Below are 15,151 nucleotides of genomic sequence, written 5' to 3'. Positions count from 1 at the left end.
CCGGCCCATGAGCTGAGTTGTCGTTGAGCCCCGGGGTAGGGGCTCGGCCAAGGACACGAGGGTCTCCCTGCCTCGAGCTCCGGCCAGCCCCACCGTGCTGGTTCTTGATAGCCCGCAGTGCCCTGGTCCTTTGGAAGACTGGGCCGGTGGCCATTCCAGGCTTGGGGCTTCACATCTGAATCAGAGCAGTGCCCCCCTCCCACCCGGTGGTTAGCCAACCCGGCTGTCATTATCGTCACCTGCAGACCTTCGACAGCTCCCAGTGTCCAGGCCACACTCCAGGCCAGAGCAACTGGAACCTCAAGGCGTGGGGCCCAAACTTCCATTTTAAAAACTTCCCAGGGAGCGGGCAGCCAGGTTGAGAGTCCTGGCTCCAGCCATGCGTGAACTGTGCCAGTGCGGCCCAGCTGGGGCCCAGCTTCGCCACCATGGCCTCAGTCGCTTGTCCAAGAGTCTCCGAGCTGCAGTGCCTCACCTGTAAGATGGGTCCATGAGGGTGATGAGCCGTCCTCCTTGTGGCTGGTACGGTTGCTAGTCTGACATGATTTATCCCGGTCTTCTTCCTATGGGTAGATTCACTGAGGCTCATGTCTGTGTGTGCATGTGTGTGTGTGAAAGGGTAAGGACAGTAAGTGTTACTGCTCGGGGCCCAGTCCGTATGCACGCAGGCGTAGTCGAAGTAAAACAGTGTAAGCGTTAATCCAAGCACAGCGTTTAAACAGAGGAGGTTGGCCCAGTTGTCTCTGCAATCCGGATGATCTCTGACCCTTACGCTTGGCTTCCTGACATTAAGGTGCCCTTCAAAATAAGGAGGGAGGGGGTCCCATCAAAGCAGTAGCTCACGGGGCATCCAGGCAGAGGGCTCAGCTCAGAGGGTGACAGCAACTGTCTTTATGGGATCCCCAAATCTCGATTGTCAGGCCCATCACGGGGCCTTAGTGTGAAGCTGTTTCAAGGAAACGGAGGAAAAGCCCCCGAGGTTTCCATCAATGCCACGCCTGCTCCTTCTTCTATGGCGGCATGGGCTGGCCTCCGAGAATTCCGCCGGGAAACCACATACCATCCATCCGCAGCCTTGAACTGGCCCCTGCTGGCTTCTTTTGGCTCCCCAAACTCAAAGAGCATTTAAAAGGGACTCAGCTTGAGTCCCTTGGGGAGGCTGGACTGCAGTCCAGATGTGGTCTCGGTGGAAAGGTGCAGAGTTCACTGAGGAGGAACCAGAGTGCTGGGAACACGCCTTCAGATGGGGGTCTTCGGTGGAGGCTGGCGAGGGACAACCGCGTCACGCTGCAGTCACTTAAGAACATGTCTGTGACGTCACAGGGATACTTTAGACTCACCTTGTGCATATTGCTACTCACCATTGAGATGCATTCTGTCTGAGAGCGGGTCACAAAGTTTGTGGGAAATGGAATTGAAAGATCATGGGATTTCCCACAACTTTTGAGGCCCCGTATGTATATACACATATCATACGCAAAATGTATGTGCACACATGCACACCCATGTATACACATACACATGTGCATATACACACTTGCACACACACGTGTACATACATATAGACATGCATGCACACTGTGTATATACACATATGCACATACATGTGTACAGGTGAGTGATAATCCATGCTGAAGGCTATAACCTAGATCTTCCATCAGCCAGTGCTTCCAAGTTCTCGCTTTCAGCGAGCAAGCTTTCAGCATCTGCAGATCGCAGGTTGTTAAGAAGCCTTCCTCTGGTCCAATGCCACACTGTTCTTCATCGGGAACTGCTGCTGACCCCTGTCCACTTTGCGTGACCCTGCTGGTCTTTGAAATACCAGTGACGTATTCCAGCATCACAGCCGCACACAAGCCACCGCAGTTCAACGAACTGACAGACAAGACGCGTGGTGGATGTTATGGTGTGACATATCATAAATATTCTTTTCCAGATTAGATCCTGATTTGTTATGACTCTCTAAAACCCATTCAAAATCCACCACCATTGAATTGATGCTGACTCACGGCGACCCTGTACAACAGAGTGGAACTTCCCCAGTCAGTTTCTGACAGTTACAGGAGTAGAAAAAGCCCCATTGTTCTCACAAGGAGCAGCCAGTGGTTTTGAACTACCAACCTTATAGATCACAGTCCAATGCACAACCACTATGCCACCAGGGACCTCTGATATTTCAAACCAAGTAGTGTTTCTTAACTTTGGTGGCATATCTTAAAGGTCCTGGGGACCTTTAAGAAAATCACAAAACTTGGTTTAAAAAATAACTGTCATTGTAGAAGTACATATTTTTTAAAATGTAGAAAACCCTGCTTTGGATAATTGAATAAACCATTAAAAAATCAAAGTCACTGTTATTGAGTTAATCCCAATCATCATGGCCCTGTAGGACAGAGCAGAGCTGGCCTTGTAAGTTTCTGAGGTTCTAAGTCTTTTTTTTTCTTCCTTTTTAATCATTTCATTGGGCTCTTACAGCCCTCATCACAACCCATCCATCCATCCATAGTGTTAGCACATCTGTACATATGTTGCCCTCATCCTTTCAAACCATTTTCTTTCTACTTGAGCCCTTGGTCTCAGCTCATTTCCCACCTACCCCCTCCCTCCCTGGTTCTAAGTTCTAAGAGGCCACCTCCTTCTTCCACGGAGCCTCTGGTCTTCACTGCTGACCTGGGGGTGCAGCCCGGCTTAGAGCCCACGAGGCCACCGAAGCTCCTTAAGCTACCCAGGTGCCACCCACCCTAAAAAAGGGTCTACTTTTTAATTATTTTACTGCATTGAATAACATGATTGTACTGGATAAAAACAAATGAACACAACTTGAGCCCTTCCTAGTGCACACGAAACAGGAGCCCTGCTGGCACAGTGGGGATGCATTGGGCTGAGATCTGCAAGGTCAGCAGTTTGAAACTGCCAGCCGCTCCGCGAGAGAGAGATGAGGCTGTCTACACCCGTCAGTCTCTGGAACTAGCGGGGGCAGCTCTGCTTGTCCGAGGGTCACCATGAGTCAGAATGGACTCCGTGGCGGTGAGTTTGGCTTTGTTTGGTTTGGGGAGTGCTTGTAAACATTGTGTACTCCTGTACCACAGTCTATTTTGTTTACGTTTTATTGGCATGCAATCCAGCGGTTCAGACAGTTCAATAGTTGAACCACGTCGAGAAGAGCTGTACCGTCGTCTTCACAGTTTTTAAGCATCTCCTCCCTTCTCGTGCTCATGGTATTGAGCCACAGTCTATTGCGTGTAAGACGGGACTTTGAAAACGTTTGTGAAATAGCAGAGAACGGCCAAAAGGTGAGCCAGAGATGGGCAGTGAGCGCCCCCTGGTGGGAGACTGGCCGTCCCCAGGGCTGCCACAGACCTTCCATCCGTGGAAGACCATGTCTGTGAAGCACTGTGCATCGTGGTTACTCGCTGGGCTGGCTGCTCACCACAAGGTCAGCAGTTCAAAACCACCAGGAGTTCCATGGGAGAAAGATGAGGCTTTCTACTCCCCCCAAAAGTTACAGTCTCAGAAACCCACAGGGGCCGTTCTACCCTGTCCTATGGGGTCCTGTGAGTCGGCAGCAACTCCTTGGCAGTGAGTTTGTTTGGGCTTTTTTTGTGGTTTAGTGAAGTGCCATCAGGCAGGGTCTGCCTGAAATCTCTCCCACCCTTGCCCGATGCTGGGCGTAGGAATTGTGATTTGGGTATTTAGATCTACGGCTTTGCCAGGTATAAATGACAGCGTGACCAGCGTGGGAACGATAGCCGGACATGTTTAATGGGCACTAAGCACCGTGTCAGCCTGTGATGAGCCGTGAAGCCAGGGCTGGGCTTCCCCTCACGTTACAGCTGAGGAGACGAGGCTCAGCGAGGTGAGACCCCTCTGAGGTCACGGTCGGGATTTGAAGGCAGAGCCTGGTGGGGTCCATGGTTAAACACTCGGCTGCTCGTGAAAGGTGGGTGGTTGTAATTCACCAGCCACTCACGGCTTCCACCAGTCGACAGCCTCAGAAGCCTTCTGGGGCGGTTCTTCTCTGTCCTGTCAGCTTGGGTGAGTCACAGTTGACTAGAGGGCAGTGAGTTTGGGGGTTTCACTCCAAAGCTCACCCTGACACCCAGCAGGAGTTGCTGGCAGATAAATGAAAATGAGGGAGTGAGGAGGCATATGGCTGAAAAGGGCTGTTTGGAGCCAGCTGGAACCCAGGCGGTAGGGGGGGGGGGGGACCCTTGGTGCCCTGGGGCTCTGAGAGGTCCCTGTGAGAGCTGGCCGGGAGCCAGGCAGAACAGACCCAATGAGGAATGGAAGCTTAGCAAGAAGAACAGACCAGAACCCCCTCCCCCAGGACACCCCTGCCTGAGTCAGTAGGACTGAGAAACCAAACACCAACCCAAGCCGACTCCTAAATAAACCAAAACCCCAACTCATGCCATCAAGCCTTGTGGTTTGGTTTGGTTTGGGGAGTGCATGTGAAAGTTCTGTACTCGCTGTCCACAGTCTGTTGTTTTTAAATAGTTTTATTGGCGGGTAGTTCAACATATCAGACAATTCAATAGTTGAACCACGTCGAGAAGAGCTGTACCATCCTCATCACAGTTTTTAAACACCTCCTCCCTTCTCATGCTCATCATATGGTACCAGTCTGTGGAGTGTAAGACAGGACTTTGGGTACTGAGCCCCCTCCCGCCTTCCCCAGACCTGCAGATCCTGCGCACGGCTCAGGCCGCGCTGGGCAAAGGCTGCCTGGCCAGCTCCTTCATCTGTGTGTACCTGTTTACGGGCGAGCTGTACCCCACGGAGATCAGGTGGGTGCATGGGGGGAGCAGGTGAGCCTCCCACACGGACATCTCCCACGCATGCTGGCCAAAGTGGGGTGCCCTCCCCTCTCTGATCAGCCCGCAGCTCCCGAGCCACTGTGGTACGTGGGGTGGGGGTGGGGCGGGGGTGTCCAGGGTACAGTGCTGACCGGCCCTGCTCCTCCAACAGGCAGATGGGGATGGGTTTTGCCTCGGTCAACGCCCGCCTTGGAGGTCTGGTGGCCCCTCTGGTCACCACACTTGAGGAGGTCAACGCCGTCCTGCCGCCCGTGGGCTTCGGAGTCACCTCGATCCTGGCTGGCCTGGCCATCTGCCTCCTGGCTGAGACCCGGAACATGCCCCTGGTGGAGACCATCGAGGCGATGGAGAGGAGGTGAGGGGCTCTGGGTGCAGTGGGCCAGAGCAGCCCTCAAGGGTGGCGGGTTAGTGTTACGACTGAAGGGCCAGTCATCTAAATGGTCTCCCTGGGGCTCTGAGAGGTCCTTGTGAGAGCTGGCCTGGGGCCAGGGAAAGACTACTCACGGCTTCAGTCAGAACAGACCCAAGGAGGAATGGACGTTTAGCAAGAAGAAGAGACCAAACACCCGCGGCCACCCCCCCACACACACTCCCCTGCCATCAAGTCAGTAGAACTCAGAAACCAAAACCCAACCCAAACCTACTGCCGTCCAGCCGATGCCGACTCATAGATAATCAAAAACCCAGTCACTGCCCTCCAGTCAATGGGACTCAACATGACCCCCAAACCAAACTCATGCCTTCCGGTCGACCTGGACTCACAGCGACCCTCCGGGACAGGGGAGCACTGCTCCGGTGGGTTGTTTCTGTTTCATTTTAAATCATTTTATTGAGGGCTCGTCCAACTCTTACCACAATCCATCCATCCATCCATCCATGGTGTCAAGCACATTTGTACATTGATTGCCATCATCATTCTCCAAACATTTGCTCTCTACTTGAGCCCATTGTGATCAGCTCCTCATTTCCCCTCTCCCTCCCGGCCCCTGCGGGTCCATGGGAGTAGAAAGCTCCATCTTTCTCCCGAGGAGCGCTGGTGGCTTTGAACTGCCGCCCTTATGGTTAGCAGCTCGATGCACAACTACTACGTGACCAGGGACCCTTACGGGACACATGGCAATCCCATGTCGGGTGTCTGAGGCTATAGATCTTTAGGGAAGCAGCTCACCTCACCTTTCTTGCTCAGAGCAGCTGGTCAGGGTTGAACATCAACCTTGAGGTCAGCAGCCCAGGGCTGACCTGGCAGTGCCACCAGGCCTCCCCAATGTGTCTTCCCAAACAAAACCGCCAAGTTGGCATGGACTCATGGTGACCCACCAGGGCAGAGTAGAATTGCCCCTTAGGGTTTCCACGACGTTCAATCTTTACCAGAGTAGACGGCCTCGTCTTTCTCCCACAGAGTGACCAGAGGGTTTGAACAGCTGACCTTGTGGACATTTCAGTGCATCACCCTCCACACCACCAGGTCCCTTAGCCTGTCCTACTCCATCGCAGTCAGGAAGCTTTGCTGTTCCGGGGGCTGCGGTGCTGCTTCTAGGGGACGGTGCTCTCTCTCTGTCCTCTCTGAGGGTTGGCCCTTGGAAAGCTCATGGCAGTTTTCTTAAGATCCCTCCGTTTCTGCTTGCTCGTTTAATCCGCTCCTTCATAACTAAAAAGAGATTGATTTAAGCCATCTACACGAATACTGCCTCCTTCACATGACAAAGGGCTGGTCCCAAACGGAATTCTACCCACAAGCATAAGGATTTCCTGCATACCACACCATGTGTCATTCTCGTGCCCTGGTCCCGTGAAACACGGGTACCGAGTTCAGCATCTCAGGTGACATCTTGTTGTCCGGAGAGAACCAAGTCTCTTGGGCTGCCTGTGACGGTGCTGGCTGCAGCCAGCGTGACACAGCGGCTTCTCACTCGTAGTGATTCCATGTTGGGCTGTGATCCAAGAAGTCAGCCGCTCAAACCCACCAGCTCTCTCCCAAGGGAGGAAGACTGGTTTTCTACTCCGGTTCACAGTCACAGCTTCGGAAGCCCAGGGCCAGCTCTGCTGTCTCTGTGAGCCTGCACAGACCCATCGATAGGGAGTTTGAGTCTGGTGCCGCGAACTGAAAGACTGGTCCTTCACCTGCACCCAGAGGTGCCCAGGAAGAAGTGTCTGGCAGTCTCGCTTCAGAAAAGTCACAGCTTGGAAAGCCAGTTTTACTCTCCAACACGTAGAGCATCGTGAGTCTGAAATGACTGAACGGAGAAACCAGGCCCCACAGTGACACTTGGAAGGCTTGCAGAGCAAGGCTGCGGCCGTACCAACGAGAAGACCAGCCAGGCAAACAGCACCCTGCGGGGTGGGGAGGTGGGCCCCCTGTGCACCTCCAGAGCCTTTTCGTCTTCATCTCTGTGTCACAAGCCGACAAGGAGAGTTCGAGATAGTTCAGGGACCCCAGCCAAGTCTGGGTTGTTTCCCGAGGGTCACGTGGCCAGACTGGGCTGCCTGGGCAGGTCAACCAGGTGCAAACAAGCTCAAACTCCCTGCCATTGTGTCAGTGTTTCCCCACAGCGACCCGACCCTTCAGGACAGGGTAGAACTGCCCCCCTCATCCCAGGGCTCCAAGACTAACTCCTTACAGGAGTAGAAAGCTCAGGTGTAGACCATGGATCTGTACAGCTTAGATCAACAACGTGGACACATCGGTGGGGGGTCTCCACCCGTCACCTTAACAGCTGGTACATTCCAAGTGCACTGGAGTGGGTCAGGTGCAGGGGGCACTCAGAGGCAGGCAGCGGCTGCAAGGGCGCCCCACCTGGAGACCCTTTCAAGTGCTGAACAGCAAGGGCGTTCCTCTGAGGTCTAAGGTGTGCCTGACCCAAGGCATACTTTCAATCGCCCCACACGCATGTGAAAGTTGGACGTTGAATAAAAAAGGCCTAAAGAGAATCGCTGGCTTGGATTAGGGTGCGGGTGAAGAATATTAAACGTACCACAGGCGGCCAAAAGGCCACGCAAGTCCGTCTTGGAAGAAGTCCAGCCGGAGCGCTCCTTAGAGGCAAGGATGGGGAGACTTTGTCTCACGGACTTTGGACGTGTTATCAGGAGAGACCGGGCCCTGGAGGAGGACATCGGGCTTGCTAGAGTGCAGGGCGGTGAAAAAGAGGCAGGCCCTCCAGGAGATGGACTGACACAGTGGTTGCAGCAATGGGCTCAGGCACAGGAACAACCACGAGGAAGGTGCGGCACCAGTCCGTATGGTTGCTATGACAACAGCAGCAGCGTTTCAAGCAGGAACCCCGGGGGTTACGCTGACCACCTGGTCAGCAGTTCAAAACCACCAGCCACTCTGTGGGAGAAAGTTGAAGCTTTCTACTCCCGTAAAGAGTTAATCTCAGAAACCCACAGGAGCAATTCCACCCTGTCCTAGAGGGAGGCTGTGAGCCTGCATCGACTAAATGGCAGGGAGAGTTTTTAATCCAGGTAATTTATTATTAGCAACATTGTATTTAATCCAAGTAATTTATTATTAGCAACATTGTATTCGGGATTCCTTTTGTCTGACATATTGGCAGTTGTTTTGCACAATGCTTCTCCTGCCTCCCTTCCCTCCCCCACTGCCTGCCCCCCTTCTTGGTTGCTCTGACCCCCCAGCTCCCACGATGGTGATGTCCCCTTTGATCACTTGACTCAAGTGACAGCTGCTAGGCATCTCCCCCGTGAAGTTACTCTTTTCCTCTGTACAATTAGTAATATTTGTCGTTGCACTGTGAAAGGTGAAAAGATGGATAGACTTGGGAATGAGATACAAGGTCAAGACTCTGAGTGGAATCAGGATCAACGAGATGGCAGTGGGCCGGGCCTGCGTTAGTGTTTGGGAATCTTTCGTGGTGGTTGTTCTGTTTTGAAACCATACAAAAACTCCATTCCTGATCCAACTTCCTGCCCGTTCATGTATTCATTTGCATCCTTAAACAGCCGTACTCTTTGTGGGCAGCGGGATTCTGACGCAGGTCAGCCCGACGCATTACAGAGTAGAACTGCCCCACGGCGGGGGGGGGGGGGGAGGAGGGGGAGGAATTCTTAGCCATAGCCTTTTCTTCTTAAATTTGAACAGTTTTATTGACATATAATTCACATACAATTCAGTGGGTTAAACATATTCAAAGGAGTTGGGCAGTCGTCCCTGCCACCATCCACTTTAGAGCTTTGTTTTCCTTTCTTGTCCTCCTTGTCTTTAACCCCTGCCTCCTGACCTCCCCCGCCATCACCCTAAGAGATGAGGGATCTATACATGCACCCATCCTGGATGGCATATAAAGAGCAAAGCAACAAGACAAAACAACACAAGAACCCAACAGCAGTAACAGAATTAAATAGGGAAGATGTGCCATCATAAAAAAATCAGGAAGCACTGATTAGATATTAATAATCACAATGCATGTTCTTATTAAGTGACGCCCACCTTTATGGATGCAGATCTCCAGGCCTGTCTTCAATAGTGCTACTAGACGGGCTCGGACCATCTACCTTGAGGCTACTGAGCACTGTACCACCCAGCACAGTATTTCTCTCATCATTTTAGCCAGTGTGTTGCACCGCTTGCATGCTCACCCCGTCCTGGTTTGGCCAATGGAAGCCTTTTGGCTTCTGTGTCGGTGCGACAGGTCTAAGCAGGTCCTCGTCTGAGCCCATCATTGAATGTTCCCGGTTAAGAGTGGCTTTATTCGGGCAGGGAAAGAGCTCCCCAGAGGGAAGGGAGAATAAAGAAAGGGACAGGAGCATCTTGAGCTCCAGGGCAGGTTCTGAGACCCAATAAGTTAGGTCAGGGAAATAGCTTGTCAGTGAGGCGGTGGGAGATATGTAGGGCTTGAGCTAAGGAAGTATATGTTAACAGAAGGAAGGGGAATTTTTTATCTCTTGCAGCTGCAGGGCCTTGAGTCAGGATGTGACCCGTGGGAAGTCATCTTGTTCACAAACCTGCTCTCTGGAGTGCTGGGAAAGGGGCTACACAAACCTGGCCTGGAGAGATTAGCTCTTTGGGGTGTTGGGGCAGGAGTTGCATGGCTCAATAGATCATCCATCCTCCCGAGAGGCTGGGAACGGGGGCTTTAAGGTTTCATCTTCCGAGGAGCCGGAGAGGAGGTGGGGGCTGCCCGGTCTGGACCCAGCCCAAACAACCCAAACTCTTAATAGTGATAATGGGTGTCGTTTATTGTCTTTAACTACTTCCTACTGAGGAAGGACGATGAGGTGGTGAATTAAGAGTTGGAAGGTTCAGCAGTGGAGTGTAAGGGCGAACCAAGAGTTGGTGGAAGGTCAGGTTGGAGATGGCTTTCATTTGGTCCTGAAAAAATGTAAACACACAGAGAGCCAACAGTCACAGTACACAAATCATTGCCAAAGGCCCAACGAGGGGCATGATCCATGAGAGTGGGGACGATGCAGAACCGAGCCAGTGGTGTCAGAACCCCCTTGATGGCACCCGACAACAACCATGAGGGCCTCGCTTTCCGGCACAACATCTCCTAAGCTCGCCCTGTGCACACCCTGCAAGAGGCCACCCCACCCCCTGCCCCCCACCCAGCCCTGGTTCCTTTGAGTAGTTCACAGTGTCTTTTCTTCCAACAGAGCCAAAGGGGGCCCTGCCTTGAAGGATGAGGAAGAGAAGAGTGAAGAAGTTTCTCTCCAGCAGATGGCAGTGTCTGCCCTCAAAGAAACCATCTAAAGGGGCACGAAGCCTGGTGCCCAGATGGCTCCTGGAACACCTGCGGGGAAGCTGGGGCAGTGGTCCCAACAGCTGGCACAGCCAGCCCACAGGAGGGACTGTGTCTTCCTGCCCTCCCTCCCTCCTTCCTCTCGCCCTCTTCTTTTACGGTACATTGTCAACTAGGTGGGAGTTTACAGATCAGTTCAAGCTTGCATTCGACAACTTATCAAGCCTCCCCATGCCCCCCACTTTCTCTCCCCATCTTTTGTAGGATGTGCTCTTCTTCCCCCTGTCCCCCCGCCCCCTGTTAACACCTCTCTAGCCTCTAGCTTACCTATTACTGCCTCTTCCCTTGCAGCCCCTCCTCCCCTGGTACCTGTCAAAGCCTATTTCTTTGCTATGGAAATGTTTTCTCGATCCCCCTCCCCATTACATTATTTGTTTATGGTGGTCTTATATGTGAGCTTCTGTGATTGGCTGACTTTACTCAGCCTGCTGTCCCCCAAACCCATCCCTGTCAGGGTGTCTCGCCGTCTCAGTGTTACTCTGCAAGGATGCGGTGCATTCCCGGGCGGGCATCTCCGTTCGCCAACTGGCAGCATGTAGGATGTTGGAGGGACTGTTTTCATGGTGATAAAAGAACTGTTGCCTTTCCCATCCTAAACATCGTCCCTGTTCATTCTTGTTCTACCTGAAAACAGTGTCCTTCAGCGTTAGGGCGACACGGCCCACCCTGCCAGCCCACCTCAAGGAGGCTGTCTGCTAAGCAGCTTGCAGAATCACTTTACTCCGCTCAGAGGACACAAGCTCTTTCCTGCCTGATACGATAAAGGGTGTCCCTGCTCACCTGGCACATGTTTCTGTAGGAGGCTCTGCATTCCTGCCTTCACTCCCCTCCCCCCCCCACCATGGTCCCACAGAGTGGGCCATGCACAATAAGACATGGGGAATAGGTGGTAAGCCAAGGCCCAGGCCAGGGATAGACATCTCCCCCTTTGTTCATGTTCCCGGCTTCGCTACTATGAAGAACTGGGAGATGGTTCCGTGTGGGGAACTAACGCTGAGAGAAATGTGAAGGGGACCATATTCCCTAACTTAGGGGATCTGGAAAGCTAGTGTTCCACAGCGGGAAAGACACCACTTGGGTAAGTTAGAGATAAACTCCAAGCACATGATCCTGAGTTAACTCTCCTTCCCACAGATCCTCCCCTAACAGCTCTGCTGCCTTATAGTGAGCACATGGTTGATTCTCTTTAGAAGCAGACATTCTTTGAGGCAGAGGTACCCCGCCCCCCTCATGCCTTCCCCCAGCGCAGGCATTAGATCTCCTCACCTGTGGGCTCAGGGACTTTACTGTGGTCACCCACCCTGTGACGTATGTAGGTGCTGAATATGCACGTCTTGTGGCTACCTATAAATATCCCCAAATAGTAAAGATGCTTCCTCCTCTCTCCCACACTCTCTTTTATAGAAATCATTGTATTAGGGGCTCATACAACTCATCACAATCCATACATCAATCAATTGTGTAAAGCACATTTGTACATTCATTGCCCTCATCATTCTCAAAACATTTGCTCTCCACTTAAGGCCCTGGCATCAGCTCCTCGTTTTCCCCCTCCCTCTCCACTTCCCCCTCCCTCATGAACCCTTGATTATTTATAAGCTATTATTTTGTCATATCTTACACTATCCAACGTCTTCCTTCACCCACTTTTCTGTTGTCCGTCCCCTAGGGAGGAGGTTATACATAGATCCCTGCAATCAGTTTTTTACCCCACCCTCCCTCTACCCTCCCAGTATCACCACTCTCAGCACTGGTCCTGAAGAGATCATCCATCCTGGATTCCCTGTGTTTCCAGTTCCTATCTGTACCATTGTACATCCTCTGGTCTAGCCAGATTTGTAAGGTAGAATTGGGATCATGATAGTGGGGGGGGGCGGGGGTAGGAAGCATTTAGAAACTAGAGGAAAGTTGTTTGTTTTATCATTGCTACCCTGCACCCTGATTGGCTCGTCTCCTCCCCATGACCCTTCTGTGAGGGGATGTCCAGTTGCCTACAGATGAGCTTTGGGTCTCCCCTCTGCACTCCCCCTCATTCACAATGATGTGATTTTTTTTTTTTGTTCTTTGATGCCTGATCCCTGATCCCTTTGACACCTCGTGATCACACAGGCTGGTGTGCTTCTTCCATGTGGGCTGTGTTACTTCTGAGCTAGATGGCGGCTTGTTCACCTTCAAGCCTTTAAGACCCCAGAGGCTATACGTTTTTTGTTTTTGTTTGTCCTCTGACCACATCAAGGATGTCTACTCCATTAAGTTTTAATGTTGTTTAGACAGGATTACATGTATCAGCTGGTACAGTTTACATCATCAAGTTACACTCATTCATCTTTGCAAAGACACACACATAAAGGGCACACACTCAGCAGCTGGGAAAAATCCCCACACCTCGGCTCTATACTTTCAGGTTTGTGCGATCATGGTAGAGCTGGTAAGGATCATTAGCATACCAGTTTCTCCTCTTCCAGAAAGATGTCGTCATCTTATTTAAGAGTTTTCTCTGGGTTTTATTGCAGAAGACAAACTCTCTCAAGCTTCTCTTCCTTGCAGCTGTCTTTTTCCACAGCTTTTTCTTATAGCCGGCCTTCCTCCTTACCCAAAGGCCAGAATGAAGTTGAAGAAACCGATACACGGCAGCCTTGACAGTCTTTCTCTTTCCCTTTCTTATACTGCAGTAAGTTAGAGTTCTGACTGGTAGCTTCAGGACACTAGGAAGCAAGGGACCCACCCTGTTGAGAATTGGTGCGGGCAGCCAGCACGGCAGGTTTCCCACAGGGGTAATCAGTCTGGGAGCAGAGGAAACAACTGGTGTTTGCAGCTGAGTAAAATGTCGGGTGGACAATGCAGAGACAAGACACGCATTCTTGGCACAGTTTTGATAGGCCGAAGATGCCAAAATACTCAAGGGCTGTAAGACTCCTGAAGCAGCTCTCATGTCCCCGGCCAAGGCCCGGGACGCCATGCCACCAGCCACTCGCAGTATGGTGGCCGCGCGGGGCCGTGAGGCTATATGTTTTGATAGCTGGGCACTGTCAGCTTTATTCACCATGTTTGCTTATGCAACTGCTTTGTCTTCAGCGATTGTGTCAGGAAGGTGAGCATCATGGAATGCCAGGTTAATAGAACAAAGTATTCTTGCATTGAGGGAGCACTTGAGTGGAGGCCCAATGTCCATCTACTACCTTAATACTAAGTCTATAAATATATGCACATAAATCTATTTCCCCATCATCATATATAAATATATTTACAAATATACATGCCTTTATTTAGACGTCTATAAATGTCCTTTGCCTCCTAGTTCTTTCCACTATTTCCTTTTACTTTCTTCCTGTCCCACCATCATATTCAGCCTTCATTTGGGTTTCAGTAATTCCTCTCGGTTACATTGCCCTTTGTTACGTCCTACCAGGCCTCCCACACCCTCCTCACCACCGATTTGGATCACTTGTTGTTCCCTTATCCCTGGGTTTGTTAACACCACTTCCTTTCCCCCACCTCACCCTCTCCCATGTCCCCCCAGAACTGTCAGTCCCGTTGTTTTCTCCTCCAGGTTGTTCATCTACCCCATCCTATTTAAACAGTCCAGCTGAGATAATAACATGCACAAAAACAAGACAGCAAAACTAAATAACAATAACAACAAAAAACCAAAGACAAGAAACCCCAACAACAACAAAAAAGAAGAGCTTGTAGTTAGTTCAAGGACTGTTTGTTGGTCCCTAGGAGTGTCTTCCCATCGAGTCTGTTGGGGTGCCAAGCCCTGGCCCCAAGGTCTATTTTTTGTATTCCCTGGGGACATCGTTGCCCACTCTCTCTTCTCCCGTCTCCACGTGGACCACCAAGAGGGGCTGAGGTGAGCATGCTACCATGAAATGTGGCTGACTCCTTTATTTTACTCTCTCCTATCTTCTATGACTTTACTATGATCTTTATATGTTATCACTGTACACTTGTGCCTGGGGTCCCTGTGGTTGTCAGCGGCTGGTTTACTCTGACAGTTTGGACCCTTGAGATGTTGCAGGGCTGAATCCCTGATAGGACATAGCATCGACCAGGGTCAGTGGTGTGGTCCACTGTCGTTAGGGTCAGCACCCACGGAGTCAGCACCGGACTCCTGGCAACCCCACCTGTGTCAAAAGAAACCAGGCGCATGGCCATCCAATCCAGTCGGACTCATCGGGCTCCATAGGACACAGCCGAACCACTCTTCACCGATCACAATGACCGACACATGGCCCCTCCCAGGGGGACGGACAACAGAGAACTGGGCGAAGGGAGATATCAGTCAGTGTAAGACATGACAAATAATAATAATTTATAAATTATCAAGAGTTCGGGAGGGAGGAAGGGTGGGCAAGGGAGGAGAAAAATGAGCTGATACTAAAGGCTCAAGTAGAAAAAAATGTTTTGAAAATAATGATGGCAAGAAAAACTAAAAAAAAAGATGGCAACAAATATACAAATGTGCTTGACACAATGGATGGATGGATGGTGATAAGAGCTGTACGAGCCCCCAATAAAATGATTTTTAAGGGAATTAAAAAATAATAAAAGAACTGCCCCTTGGGGGTTCCAGGG

The 15,151-nt window shown here is 51.3% G+C and overlaps 1 protein-coding gene and 1 pseudogene across 1 annotated transcript; one reads left to right on the top strand and one right to left on the bottom strand.

Moving 5' to 3' along the window:
• The first annotated feature begins 428 nt into the window (after window positions 1-428).
• Window positions 429-11,143, top strand: LOC142445575 (solute carrier family 22 member 20-like). The gene is made up of 4 exons (XM_075547535.1): window positions 429-477; window positions 4,679-4,787; window positions 4,969-5,172; window positions 10,428-11,143. The coding sequence occupies exons 1-4, from the start codon at window positions 429-431 to the stop codon at window positions 10,522-10,524; spliced, it is 459 nt and encodes a 152-aa protein (XP_075403650.1). The 3' UTR covers window positions 10,525-11,143.
• Window positions 11,144-12,916: 1,773 nt separating this feature from the next.
• On the bottom strand, window positions 12,917-13,532 carry LOC142446238 (large ribosomal subunit protein bL35m pseudogene; annotated as a pseudogene).
• Between the last annotated feature and the right edge of the window lie 1,619 nt (window positions 13,533-15,151).

The sequence above is a fragment of the Tenrec ecaudatus genome, chromosome 4 (assembly GCF_050624435.1).
Source record: "Tenrec ecaudatus isolate mTenEca1 chromosome 4, mTenEca1.hap1, whole genome shotgun sequence".
NCBI lineage: Eukaryota > Metazoa > Chordata > Mammalia > Afrosoricida > Tenrecidae > Tenrec > Tenrec ecaudatus.
Note: the sequence above shows the minus strand (reverse complement) of the source record. Positions and strands in the feature narration are given on the sequence as shown.

Coding starts and splice junctions, on each gene's coding strand:
- LOC142445575 (XM_075547535.1), top strand. CDS start 429: ATGGCCTCAGTCGCTTGTCCAAGAGTCTCCGAGCTGCAGTGCCTCACC. Junction 478..4,678: donor CGAGCTGCAGTGCCTCACCT/GTAAGATGGGTC, acceptor CGCCTTCCCCAG/ACCTGCAGATCCTGCGCACG. Junction 4,788..4,968: donor CTGTACCCCACGGAGATCAG/GTGGGTGCATGG, acceptor CTCCTCCAACAG/GCAGATGGGGATGGGTTTTG.